The 14149-nt window shown below is 36.8% G+C and overlaps 1 protein-coding gene across 1 annotated transcript; it reads left to right on the top strand.

Annotated features, from left to right (window-relative positions):
- Positions 1–3924: 3924 nt before the first annotated feature.
- Positions 3925–13753, top strand: LOC119694617 (sodium/hydrogen exchanger 9B2). The gene is made up of 10 exons (XM_038121394.2): positions 3925–4160; positions 4450–4510; positions 4826–4929; positions 5598–5835; positions 6762–6931; positions 7262–7476; positions 8438–8609; positions 10495–10649; positions 10936–11100; positions 13080–13753. Exons 1-10 carry the CDS (start codon positions 4136–4138, stop codon positions 13284–13286), a joined length of 1512 nt encoding a protein of 503 aa, XP_037977322.2. The 5' UTR covers positions 3925–4135; the 3' UTR covers positions 13287–13753.
- Positions 13754–14149: the final 396 nt, after the last annotated feature.

Raw genomic sequence — 14149 nt, 5'->3', positions numbered from 1 at the left:
TTGAGAATAGATAACGTTATGTCTGCCTTTTCAATATGAGTATCTTTCATATACCTACATACCTACTCAAGATTATAATTATCTACTAGTATTCTTATAGCTAGTTGCTAACAAACACTTTAGGTTTGTAATTGCCCAAGTACTTTCAAACTTTACTTTAAAATGGAACTAATAAGATTTATATCACGCATTGTGTGTAAGATTTGTATCGCACGGCTTTAACCGTCATAGTAAAGTTCCTATAACTTTGTGGTAAAATAAATAATAATTATAGACAATACCATGTACTAACTGGCTATACATACATTGTCTTAGTAGGTATGCACGCTCCGGTGTTAGTTGTAACCGGTTACCGGGCCTGATATACTTAGTCGTATTTTTGTATACTACCCTCCTAATATATTAAGCATAATTATGTATAAGAATGTATAACTATGTACACTTGAACATTTTTCTTTTATAGTAAAGCTAATGAACGACATACTGTTTAGCTTAACTGTCTGATAAATTATGTACTTACTTAAGTAACCCTAAATGCTCTAAATGAAAGACTATTTAGTAATTAATATTCGGCTCTTTTTGGTCTGTAATAGTTTATTAGAGATAACTAGCATAGTATATGTCTTGTAATGACTGTTTGTAGCCAAAATTAATAAAATAAAAAAAATATGTAAATACCTATTTATATGCAATCAACTCAGACTTCCGTTTGAGTAAATATTTAGAATTATACTCAGGCTACATAACTGCAATCAATTCAAAATCGAGACTACTAACTAATTTTACTTAGGTACTCGTAGGTAAAAAGCGAAAATTATCGCGTTGTATATAAATAAAACCCTTACTATTATGATAATCGTAAAGTGCTTATTATATGTATAAGAATTTTATAATAATAAATAAGAAACTACCACACTGTAAGGGCTAGCCTCGCGTGCAAATTGATATTGAAATTTTATTTACATTACCTGTCTACAGGCCTGTGGCCTCACTTGTAACGCAATAAAATCTCAAAGCTAAGGCGCAGCGAGGCTGAGAGATTGAAGGAAGTGACGACAGCGGCGGAAGTGCCAATGATTACATATAAAGCTATAGCAAAAACATAGAAAAATAAATAAAGGTATGTATGTATGTACGTTCTTACCCCTATGTAAACGTAAAATATGTGTATACGCTGTTAACTATATACATATATACCTACTATCTATACTATATACGAGTACTACGTACTACAGCTTTACATACCTGTCTATTTTTAACCGACTTCGAAAAAAGAGGAGGAAACTGTGATGAAAATTGTATTATTTAAATAAAAAATATATAAGGAAAGTGTATTCTGTATACAGAATTAAATTAATATCTACTATCTTGAACTAAATTCTGACTAGCGGTGACATTCAGATGAAGAGACACATGTGATAAAACGAAGCAATTTTTTCTTAATTCTCTGAAGCCGTATACTCTAATAAATTCTATACATTTTCCACTAACTCGACATTACATTTTCCACTAGCTAAAGGACGATTCCACTGCATCTCTACAGAATTACCTCCACGAATGGTACATTCTCCAAATCAATAGCATTTCATACGCTCGGACTCTACACAAACATTATTCGAGAATATTTCCCGAGAACTCGTTGATAAATCTGAATATTCCTCAAGACGACATTGCGACGTCTTTACATAGTCGGGGAAATCCCCTCGAACAAATCGACGTCCCGGGCCTTATGCGTCTGTTTCCATATACATAATGTACTTACCCTTTTAAATAGCTTAGTCCTTGCCGAAAACTCACTGTACAAGACAAGTCATCAATCATGACAAGCCAGCTTATTTATTACTTTTGTAGCGTATTCGATATTATAGCTATTTATCGAATTAATAAACCTTCGTTAAGCTTATCAGGAGTGATTGAAGTTTCAGCGTCTTGTCTCTCGACAGATAGGTAATTTATTTTTAATTTAGAAAATTGATTCCATTTTCAATGTACTTACTGATTAATTAAAAACCTTCGATACTGATAAATAATAAAGTATACTTAACTAAAAAAACTGAATGAACATGGCTAAATTCTCTACTTCTTGAATTAACACATTCAATAAAATTATAGGCTTTTTAGAAGTTTGTGGCCATATCTACCAAGAGATATATTACACATTTTAGATATAACACATTATTATTTTGTCGAGTGTAAAATATAACCCAAGCCATATAGCCACTAATGTATTAAATGTAAACTTAATTTACCACAATGTACACTTAATCGATCAACATAACATTGTGGGACTCAACGCGTCGCCTCATAATTAAAGTGTCTATCAAAGTCCTCTTACATTTTCTTGAACAAATATTGCCATTGAAACGACGAGACTGTAAACATAATTCTGTCATAGTGAATAAATCATCCTACCACAAGTACTTACTATTTACAATTCTATGCCTGCGCCTAGCTGGCCGCTCCCTCCCTTTTATCCGCTTTTCAGAATACCTGTGGCTTTTAAAGCGGGTTGGCCACAGCTTGTCTTTCACTGGGTTTACTACCGCGTTTCTTTTCATATCTGCGCTCCAATTTCCCGGTGCAATTTATATGCACTTTGTGGCAGTCACCGTTCAAAAGAGCCTCGGCTGAGCGTTTACTCGCAGAGAGTGCTACTGTTAAACGCCATTTTTTCTGGTGAAGAAGCAACTTGATGACGGCGTTCATAGTTAATGAGCAGCCAGTATCCGGCGGTGTTACGTCGCAAATTGCCCGCTCTTTAGGGCTCCTCGTTTGCCAACTCAAGTGGAGTTGGTCTAGCGTGAAAGAACCTTCCGACCGTGCGTTATTGTTGCCCGCTGGAATGACTTCCTTTCACCAGCTCCACACACCGCGCATGCCGAACTCGACACGAGAAACTATCTCCCGCCTCGCGACGCACGGAAAAATAACATTCACTATTTATTAAGGACCTCTTTTGTTCTTGATACTGACATAAAAGAACTACTTTACTTACGGGTAGTGACAGCCTGAATGGCTTCGGAATTCAAAACGAACCGTGTTGTTGATCGAAATAGATTTCCTATTCATGGTGAAATATAACATTTACCTTTCTTGTAGGTTTTGTTTTGACAAACTCAGTAAATATTTCAGCATAAAATAGGTTATTTTATAAGTCTACTACGAATAATAAGTTTACACTTTTAATGGCAAAATATTGAAAGTGTGCCGATACTGTTTTCTAAACTATAGAATTTAAAACAATATCGACTCTTTCAATCTTGAGCTAGTGCAGTTATTATGTATGATATTTATGTACAGTACATTTATAGGTACATCAAACATGCGTGTGCAGCTGCTGTAGCCGGCCAATCAGGCCACACCGAATCACATTTCCATCTATCTCGGCTATTAAATTTTATTAACCCATTTGACGTGCTGGACGGAGGCCTCCTACAATTAACTCCATAACACACTGGCTTTTCTCATGTAGCCCCTACCGTCTGCCTATATATCTATGGCCGGGGGCCGGACAGCCATCCTATTAGTCCTATACTATGTTTGAACTCGCATTGCCACATTGCAGTTCTCAGATTTTAGGAGCTACGTAACTGTTAGTAACGTTAGATAGGTATCTGGCGAATTAGTTATTTGGTACAGTCTTACTGAAATTGCAAAGATAAAGGTATACTGTGTTAACACAAAGCAGAGCTTTCAAATATTATAATTTAAGTGCATTTCCAATAAACTTTGCGTTAAGTAAATCACATTAAATTGTTCAATGCAGTTGTAATTGTAACAGAGAGTGCTAATACGTGTCGGGTGTGTATCGAAGAGCAATGTTTCATAACGGTAGGGAACATTATTATCAAACTGGTGCAATTGTTTTCGACCACTTCGTTCAATGTTCGGTTATTAATGTGTTTTCAATTAGGCGAGTGGCCGTCGGGCGCGCGCATGTGACTTTATTAATAGAAGAGATCTAAACGGAGCGCGTGCCACAAAGTCTCAACTGGTACAAGAAAGCGTTTCAGTGTCACTTGTGTTGACGACTGTACCAGCTGATGCGTGCGGTTACTGCGACTATTACATGCGAGTTCATGGACTACCCTGGACATTTTGGACGCGAAGGTACCAGTTTAAAAAGTTGTGAGTGATGGCGCGAACTGAAATTAATATCGGTGAGTGGCTGTATTTAGCTGTTTTGATGGGTTTCAGTAAGACTTTTGCTGGGGTATCGTAAATATAAACCCTAGAAATGACATGTAGATAATTAGTATATTTATAAATATGAAGATAATAAAAAAGGTAGCCTATATACAATTATTGTAGCCATTGAAGTGCAGTCTCAATACGTGTAACGTTGTTTCAGAATGTGATTCTAAATTGTCAGCCTACAATTCACTTTTTTAACACCATGTACATTATACTCGCATGCTGAACATAAGAATTTTGTGTCCTTGTTTACAGATGCTGCATTTGAAATTCCCAGAAAGGATGTAGAGCAATTTGACTATTCTCCGCCCAAAACGTGAGTAAGTACCTCATAGTTTCACTCTACAGTGCAACTTGCTTTAAATCAAATACGTATATTACCTAATAACAGTACAAGTTAAAATTTAATTATCATTATGAAGAGTTCTGTTTATCTGCTTACATTTTCAACTTTTAATTTCCGTTTCTGATTCATAAATTATGCCAAATAAAAAAATAGGTTAACAACTCAAAAACCTAATTTACGAAATCTTCTTTGCTAATTAATTATATCAATTTTCGTATAATGTTACAGACCTAAAAATGTTATAGATTATTCCTGTGTCTTTATGCTAAAGTTTATTTATTTCAGTACGCATAGGAAGAAGGAAAGTAAAGAAAGTTGTTTAGTGAAAGTGAAACAGAAGTTGCCAAATGTAGATGAAATTAAGCAGTATACAGCGGCGGTTTTATGTGGTAAGTTTATACAGAATGTTGCTTAGTATGTTTACTAAACCAAAATCGGGTCAACAAGAAAAACTTTGCAATCAGCATACCTAGCATAAGGCGTAAGACGTGCACGACAAAACGTGGAAGAAAAATGAGCATAATGGAAATATTTTGCCCTGTCTTGTCGTACACCCATGAAACTTTCTTATAGAAAGCTATAGGCATTTATAGTGAAATCAGGAAACAAAAGAGGATGCAGTTTTTTTCTTGCTTATTATCACACCTGCTGACAGCAATGAACTATGTATAAAAATTATTGGTCTTCCACATGCGACGTCTGCTGGGTAAATGTACAGTAGCCACTGTTAATGTTACCCAAAATACCAGAGTTATTTGTTTGCATAATCGCTAGCGGCAAAAATCGTAGACGAGAGTGATCGTTTTAACGCGAGCATGAGTTACATTATGAAGTATTGAGTTCTACATAATTATTATTATCATACGCTCTCGTGCTATGTCCTGTAATTATGTAGTTCAAAATTTATATACTTCACTTCCTTCGCAATTCCACCATCACCACATCATCGCCCTTCTTTTTTTACCCGACTGCCGAAGGAAGAGAGTAATGTTTTTTACTTACGTTATAGTGTAACCGCTGAACTAAACTCACGCTCACGTTCTTCATTCGTCATCAGGTTTATTACTATGGGGGTCGAGCTGGTTCCTGTTCAAAGATGCGGTGGCCCCGGGAGGATTTGCTTTCAAAATGGCCGCTGTCACAGTCGTGGGCTACACGTGCGGACATACCCTGGAGCGGTACACAACCATCACTCCAATGGTGGGAATGACCCTGGTGGGAGCCCTATACCGAACTTTTGGTGGAGAAAACTTCTTAGCAAACCCTGCGGCTGACGCGATCGATTTTCACTTAAGGTGAGTAATTGTCGTTATTGAATATTTAAATAAACGTGTAACATGTGACTACACATGTAAATATTGAATAAAGTTTGACGCCGAAATGCCTTGTGACTTTCGTATGGTTGGAAAAGAAAGAGGTGTTCACTAACACCAATTTTAATTTGAGGAACTACTTAAATAATTTTTTTACTAAAACTAATTTTGAACTATTATTTAAACTTTAATGGCCTGTCCCAGAGTATTTTTTTTATAATGGCATAGACTAATAATGGTAACGACGATGTAACAGAATTATTTATCAAGTTAATACTACTTGTTAATTTGCCTATTCTTTTTGGTGTACGAATAAAGAGTACCTAGGTATTCTATCTTCTCTCAACTAAGTTGAACCTTATTTGCGGCCAGTACGTAGGTAGAGTAGCACCTAACGGGAAGCGTGACGTAAAGAAGGATAAACTTTTTCCCAAGTATTTAACATTCAATTTTCTTCATAATACCTACTTGTTTAGAGTAATATTTAGTACCTTAGGCATAGACAGTAAATATTACTCGAACATATTCATTAGTATTGTAAATAAAAATATATATACTTACATAGGTCTGGCTGTGGCATCACAATAAAATTAATTATGTAGGTCCTAAGATTCATTTATTTTCTTGAAATTTATTTTCCTTAAATGGAAAAAAAATATCACCAAATGTGTTCATTGCCATTCAAAACTTATAAGATGTCTTATAAACTGTTTTCCTTAGTCCCAATTTCTCCATAGTCGGTTATCTAACCGATCAGGGATTGGTTCATATATTTACGCGATCTCCATATAAAATTCTTGACAGATGTGTTAAAAGTCAACCACTAATACCTGGTTATGCTCTAACCGACTATGGAGAAATTGGCACTTACACTCACAGTTATTGTTACCCTCAACTCTAATCCGCAGGCGCATATACCCCGTGATCATCCTGACCCGGGGTCCTCTCACCTGGAACTGGGAGTACATCAGGAGCGCCCCGGTCCGCGTGTTCTCACTGGCCACGTTACCCTGGGTGGTGGAGTGCCTCTCCGTGGCTGTATTTGCTCATCTGCTGCTCGGGTTCCAATGGTATTGGGGTAAGAATGCTTTATTTATAACGTGGAATAAATGAACGTCGAAAGCAAAATGGTTTTTTGGTCCACAAGGTGCATATTTATGTGTGCGGCATACATAAGACCCCATTCAGAAAGAAAGCTGGCTAAGCTGGTTACCTGCGCCGATCTTATCAGGGCTGGTTTGGAAATACTATGCAACTGACAAATTGGTATAGAACCTAAGAGTGGCGAAACAATTAGACGGTAGAATAGCGTCAGACGCTAACTGCACATGCACAGGGTGCGCCTGTACTGCAGACACAACCAAACTATCGCACAGGAATTCTTCCCCTAACACTCTCCTACCTTCAGGTATCCACCTCGGGGCTATACTGTCGTCAGTGTCCCCGGCGGTGGTGGTGCCGGCGTGTCAGGCGCTGACGGCTCGGGGGCTCGGCACTAGGAACAAGATCGGCCTGCTGGTGGGCAACGCTGGGGGTCTGGATACTGCCTTCACGGAGGGCATGTTCGGAGTCATCAACACTGCCATTTTTGTTGACGCTCCACTGTATTACAGGATTGTTAAGGTATGCTTTTGTAAATAATTTTTGAGTGATCTTGGATAGGGCCGCGGCTAAGCGGGCTCACTATAAATAATACGTTTTCCCGCGAGCTTCACTTCGTCAAAAGCTGTCCCGTAGGAATTCTGGGATAAAAAGTAACCTATGTTATCCATCTGTCTATTCATACTTACCGTTGCCTATGTATTAATCCAGCCATCTGTCCATTCATACTTACAAACTTTCACGATTATAATAATAATATACCTACCTAAGTTAAAAATGTTTGTACACAGATCTCTTCATTAGATTATCATCTTATCAGAGTTCCATTTGCCTCACGAAAACGAAATAGACCGCCGAGCTTGAAACCTGATTTATTATTTAGAAACAATAATCTTATTGAGTCAGTAACTTATTACTATACTTTAATGAGTCAATTCGTTACCAGCAATGTTTACAACATGAGTCTAACAACGGAAGCCTTGTTTGCGGTGCTCGTTAATCATAACGTCAATATCAAGTTATTCGTTGTTATTTGAAATAATTAAGAGCGGCCATAAACGATAATATTCAAATTATTGTAAATACATCATCAAATTTTAATTTTTCTGTAATACGGTATGGTTAGCGTCATAAACCGTTAATGTTAGAATTACTTAAATTATCTTTTGAATATGAAAGTGTGGCTCATGGCCATTGAGTATGAAGGGTACACCCGAGTCCGCGTTGTTCTATGCCCGTGGCCATGTCTATTTCTGTTTGCAGCACCATGTAGGTTTAGGTTCCTTGTCAATATCATAAAACTCAAACGAGAACACCTGTGGGTATCGGACCAAACCGATTTTCATAAATGTATGCAGAAACGGCGTCGGAACATCTATACAAAGAATACTGACTTCGATGCGTCCGTTGCATACGATGCCAAAAGGTGGACGCTGACCTTAATCCTTACTCCTAACCTTTCTAATGAGTGGTCTCCCACCAGGCAGTGCTGGCGATATTCGTCGGCATCCTCTTGGGCGTGGCGTGGGGTACCCTGTTGGACCTGGTCCCGGCTCACTCGGACCACTACGCGCCTGTCACCCGCAGTCTGCTGATCTTCGCTGGTGGACTCTTGCTGTCATACGCGTGTGCATTCTTGGGCTGGGGAGGCACTTGTAAGTCACCTGCTGTTAAGCCGTAGACGGAAAGACAGATGATAAATTATAAGCGCTTACTCGTATTTTTCCATACTTTAAGTAGGAGTAAAAAACGAGCGAGCGAGTACGAGCGCGGAAAAAAATCCATAGTAAAGTAAGCGTTTAAAAGTTTCCAGCTTTCTTTCTGTATACGGCCTTATGCTACCGGATTATGTACACAACTATTGTATAGGTTTGCTGCATTATTATGGAGGATGTAGCAAAGCTATGCATGCTATAGTTAGATCATATAGGGAAATTGAAATTTGTTAATTAGTTAAACTGTTTTAATAAAATACACAATATAACAGTGTTCATTACCGGCGAATTATTTAAAATTCCTAATTAGGCACAGAATTTAAGTCCGCTGATTAAAAAAAAAAACTTATGTAGATATTTATTTAATTCTTTATTGCACAAATATATAATAAATGCACAAAAGGTGGGCTTAATGCTAAGAGCATTTTCTACCAGCCAACCTACAGGAGGTACAGATAGATCAAATAAGGAAATGTGTGTAGGTCAAGGAAGGAAATACTTTAAAACTTTCGTGAACACGTAAAGATAAAGCCATTTTTGAGTAACAGTTAACAGTTAAAGCCCACATTGGGGGCTGTTGTTGTTCTAACATTTAAACGTTAGAAAAAGCAACAAAGCTTTTTCCAATCTCAACAAAAAATATTCTTGCAAAAGTCGAATTCTCTGTCAAAAGTCATGAATCAACGCATCCAGTCAATGGTGCCTTTGTTTGGCTTGTTGATAAGTAAACAAACGCGCGTATCGCGCCAACCGCCAATGTTTTCTATTGCTTCCGATTCGTTTGACTTTCTGTTTCCTTGACACATACACTCGTTTTCACGAACACATACGTACATATACAACATATTATTACATTTTAGCTAATAAGTAAGAATTACTTACAGTTCACTGAATAGGGGATAATCACTGAATAGTTTTCGTGCGGATACTATGAAAATGTAATATACTATCTCTGTTCTTAATAATATTGGCATGTTCTCCTCTTTGCACTTGAGTAACAAATATTAAATAAATTTAATTTCTCCACATTATTTCCTTCCAAATGTGGTTTCCTTTACTGATCATACTTATCTTAACGAACTCGTATACCGTACAATGTAGGTACGTCCACCACCGGATGGACTCACGTAAAGGCCAAGTAGGTACTTCATCGAATGTCTCTTTTCGCTCAATGAAAAAGCTATAAAGTTGAAGAAAAGGAAATACAGTTTTGTGTTTTTACGGGCCATTACAATTTACAGCACCAAAGATGGCCGATTTGATCATCGTGGGTCCTAAATACCTTTTAAAAAGACCAAAAAAAAGAGAATAAGTTTGTGGCCTTTCGAAATTGTTAAGATAATTTCGAAATCGCTTATGCATATGTGTGCCTCGTACGGCTCGGGACCTATAGCTTTTGACTCAATGTTTTACGCTTTAAACCCCAAAACTCTCATATTTAAATTATTAAACCGATGATATCTACAGAAACACGAGCTTAGTTCATCGTCATCATCATCATGAATTAAAAAATTAGGTCAATATCATTGTGTGCTACAATTACAATTATTGTTAATGTAGTCGGGACTCGGGAGCCGAATGCCGCGAGCAATATCTGCGTCTGTCGTTTAGCCTTCTCACAATTATAACCAATCAACACAACGGTGCTTGTTACCAAAAATACAGGAAAATTAATGAAATATAAAGTTTTTAAAGAACATCAGGTACTGCAGTTTGAATATTTGTATACCCTGTTCAATGCCTACTAAATATGTATAGGTACTTACAGAATAATCTCTAGTAAGTATATTTATATTTTATTTACATTTTTATATAATTTATGCAGCAGGAGTAGCCATTATGGTGTGCGCGGGCACTGCAGCCACGCGCTGGGCGCGGCGCGGCTGGCCCATCAACGACAACCCCGTGTCTGAAGTATTCAAGCTGCTGTGGAGAGTCTTCGAGCCCATGCTGTTCACGCTCAGCGGATACTATCTAGACGTACGATTTTATGTTGTCCTGGTATTTGCGGTTAGGGATGTGAAATCTTTATACAATTATCAAAAATTTAAATGAACGGATCAAATTGGTTTGTTACCTTACAGGAATCCTCTTTTGGTAAGAGGATTATACTATAACATAAACTATATAAGAATCCTCTTACCAAAAAACCTTTAGTTTACTAAAATACTTTAAAAAGTTCAATCACCGAACACTTTCATTGAATACTAACAAGTCGATTCGGCTCATAAACTCCAATACAATATTTTCAATGTTTTCCCTAAAGGTGTCAAGTATGACATTAGCCGACGCCGCGCACATGACGTCCTGCATCCTGTTGGCGCTGCTGCTCCGCTTGCTCGCTGCTTTCCTGGTAGCTCTGGCCAACGAACTCTCCCTCAAGGAGAGTCTCTTCATCGCGGTCACTTGGATGCCGAAGGCCATTGTTGAGGTGAGCTACGTGCATCACACTGTATGCTGTAAAATGTTTATCTCTATTTCATTTTGTACTTAATCAGCGTGGGATTGTAGCTAGTTTACGTTTAAATAAAAGGGAACAAGTTATTATTTCAAAAACCAAACCTCAACTCTTCAGTATTACTATTTAATACCACAATAATTCTTGGCAGAAAATCGAAATAAGCATACAGCGCCCTTTGGCTGTAACTGAAAGCGCTATGCATAATTTAACATACTAAAACTGGAGTATGACGCGCTACATTTTGTATGCAGCTAGAAGAAAATTGATAGAGTAGCTAATATTTGCGTGAGCACTGAGGAGAGGAGTGTCAGCCCCGGGTGATTGATCGACTAGTGTTGTCGACATACTAATATCGCCTATCGATAGTTTAGGTGAAACTGAGTAATAAGTAGGAACCTCTAGATAAGTCTATGATTCTAGTTTCAATACTGCAATACTTTCTGTTGTGTCCAACTGTAATTTCCAGTCACAGCAATATTTAAAAGCAACTACAAAAGGTGCTGTCAGTAAGTAGTGTCGATATGTATCGATATTTTTATATTGAAAATCGTTAACAATTCCGTCGATTGACCAATTCACAAAACGGCTTATAATAATAACAATAAATATAAACTATCGATTATAATCTATCGGACTCTATCGATCGATCGATGGTACCTATCGATAAATTGGAATGCAACTATTTAGTTCGCCTCTGTGGCCGAGACTGGTGACGTCATCGTCAGAGCCTTGGCCTTGTCACGGGTCATCGCGCAATAGGGCCACACTGTCGTTTATCTAAATTTTATACTTATTAAGATTTTTGGGCTATTTCTATGAAATGCTTTTGATGGTTAGTAACATTTTCTACAACCATAAAAGCATAGATTTGTTTTTAAAGATTAGAATTATACAATAGAGGATAATGAATATACATAAATGTACGTTGACTCTTTTTATCCCGGAATTCCCACGGGAACTTTTTAAGGCGAAGTGAAGCTCGCGGGAACAGCTAGTCACCCCCTTTCGGCTTAATATACCACTATTGCAGCTACCTGCATTCGTTATGTTATAAAATAATTTAAATTTTAAATAAGGATGATTGCGGCCGTGTAACTTCTAAACGAAGTGATGTTTTCATTAACGAGAGCCGCTAGTTCAGTTAGGTCTAGTACTAACGACGTCTAGTTCACTTTACTTTGAGGCTACGACGGTTTCCATTTCCACTAAATAATGCTGCATATTCTCTAATATACAATATTTTTAAGAAGTATGAACTATATTCATATTACACAGTATGTATAGTTTTGATTTTTTATAAGCCGATGAAAAAGGTGGAGGTTGGGCTTGGGAGTTTAGGTTACACTAGTATTACCTAAAGTAAATAAATAAAATCAAAAATTGGCACTAAAATACTGCGTAAATTTTCTGGCTTTCTACGCTCACCCAGAAATTGAGCTGTGAGTCAAGTTTAATGACTCGCCTAATATCACAAATTCGTGCGCCATTTCGAGGCAATGTTACTATCTAAGCGGCCATTATTTAGCAGACTGGGGGCCGGGATGGATGCTAGTATCTAAAGAGCATAGTTATCAAAGGTTGCGGAAAAGCAGTGATATTTTGCTGGAAAGTTTGATCAATCAACGGAGCTCCTGTCTTTGCTTTCATTTGTAATTGTATTGGCTGAAAGCCATTTAAATATTTAATTACGCTGCCTGGCTGGTGGATTTAAATATCGGTCCATGTTGTACGGGTCTACAGGACGTTGCAAGTGTTATGTGGTAATTGGAACAAAGAGGGATGATTCAGATCGTCATTTTATTTTGCTCTAAAACTTTAGGAAATTATTGAACAAAATACGACATAGATCACGAGACCAGAAACTTCCTCAAATCTCTCAATCAACTTTGTATTTTCGCGCATTTTGTTAGAAATTATTAATTTTTGATACTATTTTGGTTTTTTTTCAGGCAGTTCTAGTGCGGGTAGCCACTGACTCTCTCTGGACCAATGGGACTACAAGTGAAGACATAAAAGCTGCCAAGTTACATTCCAATATCATCGTTATAGCCATTCTGATAACGTCTACTTTAGGTTCCATTCTTACCACAGTGCTGGGGCCTATATTGTTATCATCAGACTCCAAAGTGTCTCCTGCTCATACATGTAATAGTTAAATCGCATAGGTTCTAGATTTTTTTTTTAAATAATAAATATTGACGATTAGCTAATATACAGGGGAAGCAAATACAAGCCTATACAACATTATATGACGTTGATGATTACGATAAATCCAAATAATTACTTAAAACATTATTTTTATATTGTACCTATAGGTACCTACCGTTCTACCAAATCAAAAAGCTCAAACGTATTCTCCAATGATCTCATAAATTATATAAGTAATTGCATGAACATGTATCTTAAGAATAAGTATGTTGTAACTACTTAGCAAGTAAATAAAGTGAATTATTCAAAATATGTAAATATTTTTTTGTTTGATAGTTGTATGGATAAGTACTCAATATAGACCATCTTCTATCGTCAAAGCCTTAAGCACTACCAATCACTCTTTCAACATAACCAAAGGTTACCTGGTAGAAAATGCTGCTAGCATTAAGTTCGTCTTTGTACCAATTTACTTTGTGCAATAAAGAATTTAATAATATTAAAATAAAGATTGACTCTGATTTATTTTAGCATTATAAAAATTTCCTTTCCTTAAGGTATTTCCTTTTATTTTGTTCTTGTTAGTATAATCCATCCTAAGTATGTAGATAGAATCCTGTTGGTACATTATACAGTCACAATCTTTGTTTTTACTGTTTCATATAAATCCTGGCTAGATTGATTAGACTGCAAAATTCAAGCGTAGGTATTAGACAATTTTTTGTACGTATTTGGTATAAAATAAATTAAAAACATTTGACATTTATATTGATTAACTGCGTGTTCATCATGCCTGTTATCTTTATTTATTCTTGCAAGGTGAGACAAATTCATATTAATGATGGTTGGTTAATAAATACAAGTAGATACG

Source organism: Plutella xylostella, chromosome 4 (genome assembly GCF_932276165.1).
Source record: "Plutella xylostella chromosome 4, ilPluXylo3.1, whole genome shotgun sequence".
NCBI classification, from domain to species: Eukaryota; Metazoa; Arthropoda; class Insecta; order Lepidoptera; family Plutellidae; genus Plutella; species Plutella xylostella.
Note: the sequence above shows the minus strand (reverse complement) of the source record. Positions and strands in the feature narration are given on the sequence as shown.

Bases quoted from the DNA above. Each gene is read 5' to 3' on its own strand.
- LOC119694617 (XM_038121394.2), top strand. From the start codon at position 4,136: ATGGCGCGAACTGAAATTAATATCG. The intron at 4,511-4,825 runs GTGAGTAAGTAC...TATTTATTTCAG, and splicing joins GACTATTCTCCGCCCAAAAC to TACGCATAGGAAGAAGGAAA. The intron at 7,477-8,437 runs GTATGCTTTTGT...GTCTCCCACCAG, and splicing joins TGTATTACAGGATTGTTAAG to GCAGTGCTGGCGATATTCGT.